The sequence below is a fragment of the Epinephelus fuscoguttatus genome, linkage group LG5 (genome assembly GCF_011397635.1).
Source record: "Epinephelus fuscoguttatus linkage group LG5, E.fuscoguttatus.final_Chr_v1".
Lineage (NCBI taxonomy): Eukaryota > Metazoa > Chordata > Actinopteri > Perciformes > Serranidae > Epinephelus > Epinephelus fuscoguttatus.
Window position 1 is genome coordinate 20,368,940 of NC_064756.1, and position 12,858 is coordinate 20,381,797.

Sequence of the window (12,858 nt, forward strand, 5' to 3'; positions counted from 1 at the left end):
GTTCTTGTTTGACTTGTATATCCGAGGGCATAGACACCGTTTGTTACCTGTCACATTCACTAACCTGTCAGCTTGTCTCTTGGTGAGACACTTCGCTAAGTTGGATGTGTCAGCTCCTTTGTTCTGTGAAGTAGGGTTGCAATATTATACCGTGGAATGAAAATTGACAGTTATCAAACCGTGTACATTTGCTTATGTATGATATTTGAAAAAGATTTCAAGTTTCAATTGTAATAATAAAACATTTATTCAACGAAAAATAACCCATCTCTTTTCTGTCCTTGCAGGGTTATTTTGTCTTATAGTAAAAGTAATCTTTTAATACTGGGTTACCGTGATACCATGAAACCGCGGCATTTTCTGAGATGGTTATCGTACTGTGAAAATCTCATACCGTTGCAACCCTACAGTGTAGGTTTAAAACATCTTTTACAGACGACCTTTGTGGTGTCCGTGGGCTTACCCTGACTGTTGCCTATGTCAGCCAAATAACGCTATATTTTCCTTCTTGCCTCTGTGTTGTCGAAAAGCCTTGAACAGTCTCCCACTATGCCTGCAGGAAGTGGAGGCAGAGCGCTGCACAGATACTCAGCAGGGTACTATTAGTGTGCATGTTGCGGCGGACCACTGTCGCACATTGACGCAACTCGTAGGAAATACAGCTTATTAAAACGCTGTCATTCTTAAAGTACCAACACTAATAAAATGGGGTATTGTACAATTTTAATGGCATGATATTGCAAATATTTTAGTGTCAGTATACAACACTAAATGATGGTTACAAGCTCAATACTTCAGTCATGTGGTTCTCGTCTAGCCCTAGTTACAAAGAAGAAAACCATATTTACCATTTTTTTTCAAAAAATCTTTTCCAATGTATTTGCAAGTTTTTATAATATGTGTAATCCTATAATTTGGAGTGCTGTCACACAGCCAAAAATAACAGAACATCTACATACTGAAATATAATTAGAGTAACACATTATTAAGCAAAGGTCATCAGTTTATCTGCAATAATGTCCATTGTATTCAATGTGTGGCTCATGTCATCACTAGTCTGGTGACTTTAGTATTGTAGATTTTAAAGTAAGCTGTGCCTTGTGAAGTCTGCGGCGTGCAGCGATCGAGGCAGTGCTGATCTTTTTATTTTGTTCTCAGGTACCCAAAGTGACGCACACAGAGTTCTGCCAGGGACGGACGATGAGGTGGGCGCTGGCCTGGAGTTTCTACGATGATGTGACTGTTCCGGTAAGTCTGAGGAGAAATTCTGCCCTTTTGTTCACTTTAGAAACAACAGTCCTGTTGCACATTTTAGGCTCAGCAGATTGTTTTGGGACCATTATTGCTGGGTAATTAAATTCAGCACCGATATGCATCAATGATACCAAGACATAGGCTTGACATTTGGTACCATAAGTCAATACGTAGGTAAGTAATCTCAACGGTTTTGGTCATTCTGATGCTTGAACCGGGTATTTCTAAAAACCTAAATGCTCCCTCCTCAATAATGCACCACCTCCATCCTCCCGCCCCTCTCTACACTGCATCCTCTCTCCCTCCAGCTCCGTTCCATTAGAAGCACTTACTCCTTCCTCCTCTGGGGAGATGTTTGTGTGATTTTTAACATGCTGTATCCAGGCAACAGTTGCCAGGGCAGGACTGTGTGCACACACACCAAACCATTGTCTTGTCTGGACAGTGAGAGAGTTGGAAATAAATAGAAAGCAGCGACAGTGAAGTCGCCACAACAGCTAGATCACTGATAATAGTGTTTGAGTGACAGCAGATTGAGGTGGTCAGCAGGTTCAGCAGAGGCTGTGGGACGACGACTGTTTGTGTTTTGTTGGTCTCTTCTCTGTTTTGGCCTTTTCAGCATAAAAGCAGTTGAGCAGAATGATTGGCCTACATTTCTCCTGCCACCCTCCTCCTCCTCCTTCTTCACTTTGACGCACATCCACCATCATTTACACTCAAGAGCTTCTCGCCATCATTGCTACACAGACCCCCCACCACCACCACCACGTGTGTGTGCTTACATGACAGTAGTTTCTGCATGTGTAATCCCTTACATGGTTGACTACCTAATTCTGCTTGCATGCATGTGTTCCTATGGACGTCTGGTATATATGTATGTTGATGGGGGTGCTCATTAAAGTTACATATAGACTATAACATATGTGACATGCATGCAGTGGTGACCTACTTACCCCTTTATTACCAGGTCAGCCTGCAAGCTACTATTACTACAATTATATTCACCTTGTTTTCTTCCCTGTTGTCAGGTTTGGTCAAACTTTATTTAACCACCCAGGTGACCGTTAAACTAAAACTAATGTACCAATCTAAATCTTTTTGTGGCTTTAGAGTGAACTGTGTGAAGTCTGAAAGATTGGGTGCTTTTTTATTACCCTAACTTATGCTTCCATGGGTCCACTCTTCTCCCGTGGCCCCCAAAATCATTCCCCCTTTGCCGTCATGGAGGATATTCCAGTCCTTTTAATGCACCTTGAGGAGATGAGGAGAGAAGAAGCTTTTGGAGGAGCTTAGAGCGAGGAAACACTCTTCCTGGCATCTCTCTCACATCCTTGCTGAAAGGAGTTAAAGGCTCCGATATTCCAAACAGACGTCAAAGAACTAGCGGTGATGGAGGCTGACTGTTGCCTCACAGAGCCTGTGTTTGGAAAAGTTGCAGCTTAAAACATTGCAAAGACTACAGTCAATGGCCAACTAGCATGTATGGTCTGCGTCTGCGTGAGAGGAAGTAAGTCTCTAAACCAGCAGCATACTAATTAGCCAGTTAGCACAATAACACGACAACCCATTGGTGAAAGAACAAAGGATATCAACCATCAGCTTGCGAACAATAACACAAATTTTTATGAACCACTTTTGCTAAAGAGCTCAGTGACTAAGAAGTAGTAATACGACAAGTTTGTTTCAATATTGCGAACTCTTGACTTTGGTCTTTTGTTTACTTTCCTCACTTCTGTTTTTCTTCCCATGCACTGAGTTGGAGTGATTTCATTCATCACCAGCTCTGACGTGATTCAGCATGCTAAATCGGCTGGAAAAAAAAGTTGACAAGGGCCAACTAGCGCCAGCAGTGACACACCATAAGAACTAGAGCATCAGGTACTGACAGACGGCAGACTGTCAGCTTGGTGTGTCAGGGCCGTAAGATGCGAGGGGAGAGAGGAGACACATTAGCATAATGAAAAGCACTGCTGTTTTGTAAATCACACCCATAGACTGTATAATAACGATAGACAACGTGACAGCTACCTAAAAGTGAAGCCAAATCATCACGATCGCCCCCTGGTGGCTGGCTGCAGTATAGGTTATAAACCCCGCCCCCTCCTTGTTAGTGGATGGGACATGTCAAATGAATTTAGATTAAATAGGTTGTTCTTTTTATGCTGCTGTATGTATATTTATTTATTTAACAGAGACAGTGCACAGCTACTTAGCTGCACCACAATTAGCTATAAGCTAATATTCATCTGTTGTCCCTGGGCAGGAATTCGGGACCATGTCTTCTTGTGTTTGAAATACATGGGCCAGATGTTCGAGTGTTTTTTTTCTGCTAAGTTTTAGTTAGTTATTTGTTACTAAAAAAGGGTGTTTAATGTCATGATTGACAGCTGTGTGTGCCAATTGGTGTGCTAGCAGTCAGTGGTGTTGCTTGCTGCTCTGACTCGAAATGACATCACCATGACAGGGGCCGTATCTGGGATATTTTGGCTTTATTTGTTTATAGCGGGGGGAAGTGGAGACACGTTGTGCACGTGGTAGTTACGATCTATGGTCACGACTGTCGACTACAAGTTTGAAAAGGAATGGTGGTTTGTCATGAAGTAAACAGACCTCTGTAGCCCGCTCAAGGCTACATTAGCTACTACTGGCACACAAATCACTGTCCGAACTGCACAGGAGTCGAGTTGCATTGTGGGTTATATAGGCATCATGTTTCAATGGGGAAGAAGAGTTGGGGGGGCAAAAAGGACGATATCTCTGGTTCTGCCGCATCGATTTTGGTTCTTTTTTTTAAAGCCTGATTTTAATTTTTTTTTTTTAATTTTTTTTTTTTTTAGATTATTTTTTTCAGGCTTTGCCTTTAATGAATAGGATAGTGAAATAGGGTGAGAGAGAAAGTTGGGGGGGGGGGGACCTGCAGCAAATGTTTGCAAGCCGGAGTCGAATCTGCGACCGCTGCAGCGAGGCATCGCCTCTGTACATGGGGTATCCACTACGCTACCAACGCCCCTAAAGCCTGATTTATGGTCCTGCGTTAAATCAAGATTCTCTCTCTCTCGGTCACCATTGTTCACTGTGACTGGAAAAGCCGGAAGCTAAACAAAGAATCAACTAGAGACAACGATAACCATTCAGGAAAGTAACGCAGCCCCCTGCTGCTCTGGCGGTGAATTGCACCGCGACAAAATGGAGTGACAGAGAAGTTCGAAGGGTTCACGACGGCGTCACAGCAACGACGTAGGTACGTCGTAGGTATGCCGCAGGACCATGAATCAGGCTTAACTGTTGATTTTGATCTGACGATGTTATACGAGTTTATTGCTAAATCAGCTGAGTAAATCTGTAAAATCAGTATTTGGTCATAGCGTTTATCTTGGTATCTGTCTCTTTCTTGCACACATTCCCCAGTATATTGTCCTATAGAGGCTTTAGTTTAGTGCAGCCCTAGAAAACATGAGTATGGTTTGACCACAGAGCAACACAGCTGTTGACTACGAGCCTTTTGTTCTTGGGTGTTTATGAAGTAATTCAATATTTAATTCTCCTTTTTAAAGGTGGGATATTATAAAGACGTTCTCATTACCAAGAGGGAAAGATGCAGAGGACGGATAAAATGAATTATAACTGAAGGAAACAAGATGCAGATAAATAAATCCAGCAAAAACAGACACAGGAACGGAGACTGTGGATGGTGAGATTAGAGCACATGCAGACAGAATAGACGGAGGCAGCCAGGTTTTATCTGAGCCCTGGGGCGTATTGTTGCTCACACAGGCCTCTGGCAGGAGGAGGTCCAAGAAGTCCAGAGTTCAGGAGTCCATGCAGGGGGTGCTCGGACTTGACAAGAAGGAAATGGGGGCTGGGAGAAGAGGGGTGATGTTTGCCTGAAGGTGATATCTGCAGCATGGTGTTTTTCCGTGTGTGTGCGTGCATGTGTGTGTGCACTCACCATTAAGATTGGTGATTGAATGACATTATATCTGGAGAGAGCAGCTCTTATTGGACTTGGAGGCTTTTACTGTTCCTAGTTTTTAAAATTAGGCCAGGCTTTCATTGTGAGGTTGTCATTTACCCATAGTGTGTGTGTGTGTGTGTGTGTGTGTGTGTGTGTGTGTGTGTGTGTGTGTGTGTGTGTGAGAGACTTGGAGAGCATGCAGTGAGGTGAGAGCGTGTAAGTGGGATTAATAATGGAGTGAAAGAGCAGCAGAGTCAGAAGAGGATGTGATTCAGTGGAGAGTTTCCATGCTCTTTGTCTGTGAGTCTTTGCATCGGTGCATATTGACTTAATGTGTGTATGTGTTTATATACTAATGTATTAGTGCATGAATTTGTGTCAAGGATGCTGCGTACAAACAGACAGGTTTGGAGTGATGGATTTTATTGATTTCTTTCCTTGTACAATGAGCTGCAGGGCCTGCAGAGCGTGGAGTAAAAAAGGGGGAAGAGACGTCTGTGAGAAACAATAAGAAATAAAAGAAGCTCTAACAAGCAGCCAGACGAGGCAGCGTTCATCATCAACCCATTAATTAAATATGTCTGGCCCTTATGAACATGCATACACAAGGACCATCATTTTAACTAAAAATCAATGCATGATCAAGACAGAAAAACCTCTGATTGGGAGTGAAAATGAAGCGCATGCAAGACTGTGAATTTATTTATTAATTTCAAACTCTTGTTATTTTTCAGAGCCAAAACGTAAATATATATCATACTATAAATTTACACAAGGGGGTGCAAACTCTTCTGATGCTTTAAAATGAAGTAGTGATCAAAAGTTGACTCTGAGATCAGTGCAGCAGTGTGAAGGTCACAGTCTGCTCCTTCCCTCAGCTGTTTGTAGGTCAGTCGGCCATGCTGTCTGCTCCGTCACACTACAGTGTGGCTGCAGACCCCCGCTGTCTCCCCTCTTCCAGTCAGCCTGCAGTAGCTTGCCAGTGCAGCGTTGACTTATTGGCTGCCGTAGAAGTGTAGGGGACGATCGCTGCAGTGCGTCTGTTGTACTGGGACTCGGCTGGGCAATAACCTCCACCGCCATCGCAGCGTGACATTAGAGGGGATTAGAAATAAGGAGTGGTGGTTAATTCACGGCAGGTTCAGGAGGAGCTCACGTGGTTTGAGCGCCCTCCTGTGGCGTATAAGGAACACCCATCTTCTGTTTGACCACAGATTTTTATCACAGCTTTAAACACAGCAGGATTTTCATAATAAACAATGCAGAAACTCAAACAGAAGCAGTCCCTCCATATCATCACTTATGAAGCGTGTGGTGGTGGAATTTTCTGCAGACTCTGCCCTCTGCCTGTCATTTCTTCTTCTTTTTGTTATGTGATTGGGACAGTAATAGGCATGAATCCCCAGGTGATGTCAGGGCTTGATGAAAAGTAGTGAACAGGTGCCAGACAGGAGACACAGCACCAAAAAAATACAAATATAGTGAGGAGACACGCCAAACGAGTGAATCTGGAGTTGGCTTTTAATTCCAATTTTGCTGGAACAAAAGTGATAGCAACATCGAGATAAATCAAATCAAGTTAATTTAAGTAGCCCATCTAAAAACAATCGCAGTTGACCAGAGTGTTGTACAAAATAAAAGAATGACACACAAATATATAACAATATAAAATGTATGTGTCTGTCTTAAATCAACCAAAGGCCATTGAAAACATGTACGTTTTAGGATTTGTCTTAAAGTGTCAGTCGAGGGGGAGCATTTGATTGAGAGTGGAAGGTTATTCCAAAGCTTTGGAGCAGCTACCACAAAAGCACATTGTCCCTTACCCATCAGCCTTGTTCGAGGGACAGTTGACAAGAAGAAGACATTGTTTGGAGGATCTAAGAGGTCAGGAGTTGGAGTAGGGGCAGAGAAGTAAAAAATGTATAGTCAGAAAACTACAAGCGTTGTAGATACTGACCACATCAACAAAAGTATAAAATCAATAATCATTGATTTAAACTGGTTTGTGATTGAGATCTTAGTGTTTGGGGGTATTATTAGGCTGTAGAAAAACAAAAGTGAGAAAAGTCACACACATTGCGGTCAAGGTTAGCAACTGCATGACATCACTGGTCCTCTGATTGGATAACTGAGAAAAGAAACATTATACCTAATGTCTAAAGTATGTGTGCTTTTTTTACCTCTGTGTGTGCACTTCTTTGCCTATCTGTTATGTCCGTGTACACGCACAACCCTTTATTAGCCCTTGTGGAAATGGGAGATAAAGCCTGAGGGGCTGTGTTGAGGTGAAAAAAGGATATAGACTGTTTTTTTAAAAGAAGAGACCAAAGTCATAAATGTCACACAGTTTTAAAGTCCATATATTTTTCCTGTGGTCTGTGAAGCTAAAACCAAAGCAAAATATGTTTCTGAGTTTGACTCGATGATTGAGTCTTATATGCGGCTCTGGACCTGGACCGCACTGCAGTATGTGTGAATTTGTTGCAAGATTTTCCTAGGTGCAGCTGATTGTGTATTTTCAAACACAAAAAAAGTGTTTTTAAATATACCATTAAAGTGATACAGCTTGTTGTGTGTCACCCTTACTTGCCCTCTGTTGGCAGCCTGGTTTTGGACGTAGTTATTTTTGGACTGCCACTATCACTTACCTTATGTCTAGCCTCTGATGTTGCATGTCTGAAAATGTAAATGGCAAACACAGACGTTGTCTCAAATTTCTCAAGCAGTCAAGTCACTGTGCCCCAATATATAACTTAAAAATATACAAGAACAGCATTATTAACAGAACAGATAAAAGATAAGAATGTAGTGACATTAGTTCACAATGCGCAGCTAAGATATATTTAAAGTTTTAGATGAATGATGTTGGAAAATAAAGCATGAGCACAGAGTGTGGTAAGAACAACATGAAAATAGCTGTAAATATTTTCGAGTTAAGGGGGCAGGACTCGAGTTATATCTAATCTGCTGAGATACTGTTCTCTTTGGCTGGAGCAAAAGTCATTTGTAACTTTTACCATCTGATTTATCTAGAGTGAATATTTTCCTGCATATTTCAGATTGTTCTTAACCTTGCAAAATAATGTTGTTGACTGTGAACCACAAGTATCTTCGACTTGGCCCACACATCCCTCTGCCACTCTGTTTCTCTGTTAGACTCGACCTTTGAGACTCTTTTAATATGTGTCCACTGTATTTTGTTTAACATGTCCAGAAACTCTGTCACAGTCTGTTTATTCATTTCCTCCTGATCTCTCTCTCTCTTGTATCTCAGTCTCCTCCCAGTAAGAAGCGTAAACTTGAGAAGTCGCGGAAGCCCCTGTCGTTCACGCTGCCAGAGGCGGGACTGAAAGAGCTGCAAGCCAAAGCCTCGGCTTTAGGCGGTACCGCCCGCGGCCCTGTGGACAGCATCGCTGCTCTGCTGGAGAAAACACTCACTGACCTGCGGGTAAGCTTTAGCGCTGCACTACCACAGCTAGAAGGAAGACAGTTTAATACAAGGTTAAATGTCAGCCTTTCTAAAGTTGTAGACATTACATTGGGGGGACAATGGTTGTTTTCTTTGCCCACAGTAGTCTTTTTTACATTAAGCACTAACATGTCATGGGTAACCCATTTACACAGAGACAGCTCTGATTAGAGATGTAATTGCAACGAGGATGCAAAGTGGAATACTTGACATCATGATGTTATTGTAGTACAGCGAAACCTTGAACCACAGCCTCAGAAGAAGACACTATCTATTTGCAGGTCTCTAGTATAGAGCAGTGGTTCTTAAATGGTGTGCTGTGATGCAAATCCAGATGTGCCGTGGAAAGATTTTTATTGCAATATTCATCTGGGCCTGTACAAAAAGTTGTGAATGAATTTTTAATTGACTGTATCAGTATGTTGGGCCCACCCATTTCCTAATAAGGAGGCAAACTCTACTTAATAAATGTATTTTAATTGAATTTAATGTTCACAGGGAACCATTCACTGCCATTCAGGAAAGGGAATTATAAGTGTGTGACACATCACATTATATTACTTTATCTTACATTATTTCCTGTTTAAATGGGTGTGTTATTGGTGCTTTGATGTCATTTTAAAAAGTTTACAATGAATTCTTGAATCATTTTGTTACATATTTCACAAGTAATAGTTGGCTGTCAATTGTTATTTGATATTAGTAAATAAAAACAAACATTTATGTCATGATAAGAGAGATAACGCACCTTATAGCGGCTTTTGTGCACAGATATAAATACAGGTGTGAGAATCTTGCCCTTTAGTGTGGCTTGGGCGCAAAAAGCTTGAGAACTAATGGTATAGAGTGCTGCAGGGATGAATTTCAACCCAGAAATTAGTCTTGCCCTGGTTGTCTTGACAAAAAGGATTCAGATTTTTATAGAAAATCAGCTCTGTGGCAAACAAAAGTTTATGATACAAGTTTTATTCAGGAACATAATCTTCACTAATGAACAGTACTTCTATGATTTTTGTGGCCACAAGTAAAAAGCTATGGTTAGGCTTTAAACAAAATACACCACAATGGCATGACTTCATTGTCACCGCCACTAAGCTTCCATCTTGTAATCCTGACGTTTAATATCCCAGACAACCTCTGGAGTCTCATTTAGCCACTTGTTAGCAACCACCTTTTTATAGACGCATAAATGCTTCCAAATTCAAGAGTATGGTTTTACTGATGTATTTTGTCTTGGAACAAAACAAAGACCCACAGACTTTATTTCAGACTTTTAACCAAAAACCCACTGACTTCAAGATGAGGGAACCAGAAGGGCTAAAATGCTAACTCATCTCTGGGTTTCAGATCTCATTCCTGCACCACTCTGTTAGAGTGTACATGTCACAGCTTTTTTCCATCCATTCCATTTTTTTCCGTGTAGCCGTTATTTTGTGCAACAGTCAGTTAATGTTCACACACAGTTAATGTCATCATTGGTCTGATTATCTTCTGTGTGGCTCTGCAGGTGCTTCACAAACGTGTCCCATGTCGAAAGCAGGAGCAGAGCCTCTTTCTAACAGCTGTGGAGAACACCTGGATCCACGGACGACAGAAGCGACGTGAGGGATTGCGTCAGCTGCGGGAGCTCCCCAGGGCACCTCAATGTACTGCAACCAGCTCTCAACCTACTGTGGCCACAGCTGCTCCTGCCACAACCCCGGCATCTCAAAGCCAGTCTGCCTCCACAAAAAACAGCAGCACCCAGGGTGATAGCGCTGAAAACAAAAGTACATCTGCACAGGAGGTAGCTGGACAGCAGCAGTCTGCTGAGCAGACTGAAAATGGAGCCTCTTCAAATGAGACGAGCAAAGATGTACCGCCAACTTCAGAACAGAAGGAGGTCTTACAGAATGTGTCAGGTGAAGATGTGGACATGGAGTCCTCCACCTGCACAGATGCAGTGCAGGAAAAAAGCCCACAGGAAGAGCCTGCTGCAGCAGGTGAGCCGCCCTCTAAGCGACCCCTGAGCCCCGCTGCAGTCGAACACTTCCTGTTCAAGTGTCTGCTGAACGTGATGATGGAAGACAGCGAAGTAGTGATTGAGATGCACTGGGTGGAGGGTCAGAGTAAAGACCTGATGAACCAACTGTGTACGTACCTGAAGAACACCCTTCTAAGGTTGGTTGCTAAGCCCTAAATGATCAGATGTTATTTTTACAGATGATAATTGACGTCACTGTGACTTCTGGAGGTTTGTTCCAGGAGATAACATCATCTGATTTTTTTGTTCTCAGTCAGAATACCTTGTAAGGTGATACATACTGTATATTGGCATTTTGTCAAAAAAAAAACCAAAACATTTGCAATAAATGTTAATTTTTATAAAATCTTTTCCTCTTCGTGCTGCATTTTTTATATACAGTCAAGCATTTTGGTCTGTTGTGTTTTTTAACAATGCAGTACATCTAAATGGCCACAAGAGGACACTATGTGTTTCTTCTATCAGGGACTGTCTTCCTGTCATGTTTTGTATTTAGATGAAACCCTTTATTTGTTTTATTAGTCATTGTCTTCTTGAATGGCTTTAGAATTTGATCCTAATATTTCCTGAAATTTACACACAGCCTGGTTAATTCATGATGTTCCTGGAGCCCCTCAGTCTTTCCTGTTCCTGGAGAACCTTTAGTATTGTGGTCCGTTATTATTACTCTGTGGAAGGCGACATACTTCCTGACCTGAGCCGAGTGAATAACAGGAAAAGACCTCTGAATATCCAGGGCCATGTGTATGTGTGTGCACGTTCCTTGTGTGCTCCAAGCAAAAACCCAGTTCCTTCTCATACTACATATCCCTCAGTTATACCAGGTTTCCATCAGCCTTTGCATGTGTTAAAGTCAGTAGTCTGGATTTTTCTGGGTGATTTTGGGCTAATGTAATAAGAGTAATTACATGAAAGGTGAAGTTATAATTGATTTGTCATTAAGTCATTAATCAAAGAAAATTTGCTGGCTTTAGCCCCTCAAATGTGAGAATTTGCTGTTTTCAAATTGTTTCACAGCATTGTCACTTTAATATCTTTAGGTTTTGGACTCCTGGCTGGACAAAAAAATATTTAAAGATGTCAACATGGGCTCTAAATTGTGTCACAATTTTCTAACATTTTATAGAACAAATGATGAATCCATTAACTGAAAAATGAATTAAAGATACAGTATATTATAGTAAGTTGCCGTAATGTCTGCTTTTCTATATTTGTGAGCCACCACCAAATAAAAATCAAATTGGTTTATAACATCATATTTTGTAACAGCTAAATAAAGTTGCAGTTACAGCTTGATATGTTGTTGTATGTGCAGTGGTGGAGGAAGTAATTAGATCTTTTATTTATTTATTGTAGAAATAATCTAACCATTAAAAAATCCTCCATTCAAAATGTTCAGAGTTCAAAAGTAATGACATTAAAATAGAATGAAAACACCAAAAGTAAAAGTACTGAAGAATGGCCTATTTTAAAATGATGTTTAATATATAATTGCATCATAATAACTGATGCATTCGTGTATTTATGACTTTCATGCTGCCAAAGATCAGTCAGCCAACAAATAAATTGTGATGCACTCTTGCATCATAATTGTTGATTATATTTAGTATTAATGTGAACATACAAGGTACCTGAGGTTATCACAAATTTAAATGTATTTCTGTTGTCTGCTACTTAATACTACATTTCAGAGGGAAATACTGTAAAGTACAAGTACCTCAAAATTATACTCAGGTTAGTACAGTACCTGAGTATATATAGGCTACTTGGGTACTTTCCACCACTGCTTATGTGCTTCTAATTTTGGTTGTTTATTCCATGTGTACACATTTTGCTGAATGAGCACCTATCAAATGTTAAATTGGCCATAACTCAAACTGCTGTATTTTCATTGTTTTGTGTGTTTATTTATTTAATTGGCTAGCTTTTGTTTTCAAGACTACATTAGAGTTATCTACATTATTCCTGTGATACCTTCTGTGATGCTTGGACGCGGGAGAGATACATCACCATAATCCTTGTATCCATGTGTGCAGACGCCATACCTTGTTGTTCTTCCTGCTGATTGGCCGTTGAACGAGAGGTCAGTGAGATGTGTTTACTGCAGTCATGGTTACTTGTAAATTACGGACACGTTTATGAACGTCTCACCTT

General features: G+C 41.1%; 1 protein-coding gene across 1 annotated transcript in view; it reads left to right on the top strand.

Annotated features, from left to right (window-relative positions):
- mettl16 (methyltransferase 16, N6-methyladenosin) overlaps positions 1-11,549 on the top strand; it is a 40,264-nt gene extending 28,715 nt beyond the window's left edge. The window contains exons 8-10 of the mRNA XM_049576175.1: positions 1,159-1,248; positions 8,487-8,660; positions 10,189-11,549. Coding sequence (XP_049432132.1) covers positions 1,159-1,248; positions 8,487-8,660; positions 10,189-10,860 — 936 coding nt within the window. The 3' untranslated portion in view covers positions 10,861-11,549. The remainder of the gene's footprint in view (positions 1-1,158; positions 1,249-8,486; positions 8,661-10,188) is intronic.
- Positions 11,550-12,858: the final 1,309 nt, after the last annotated feature.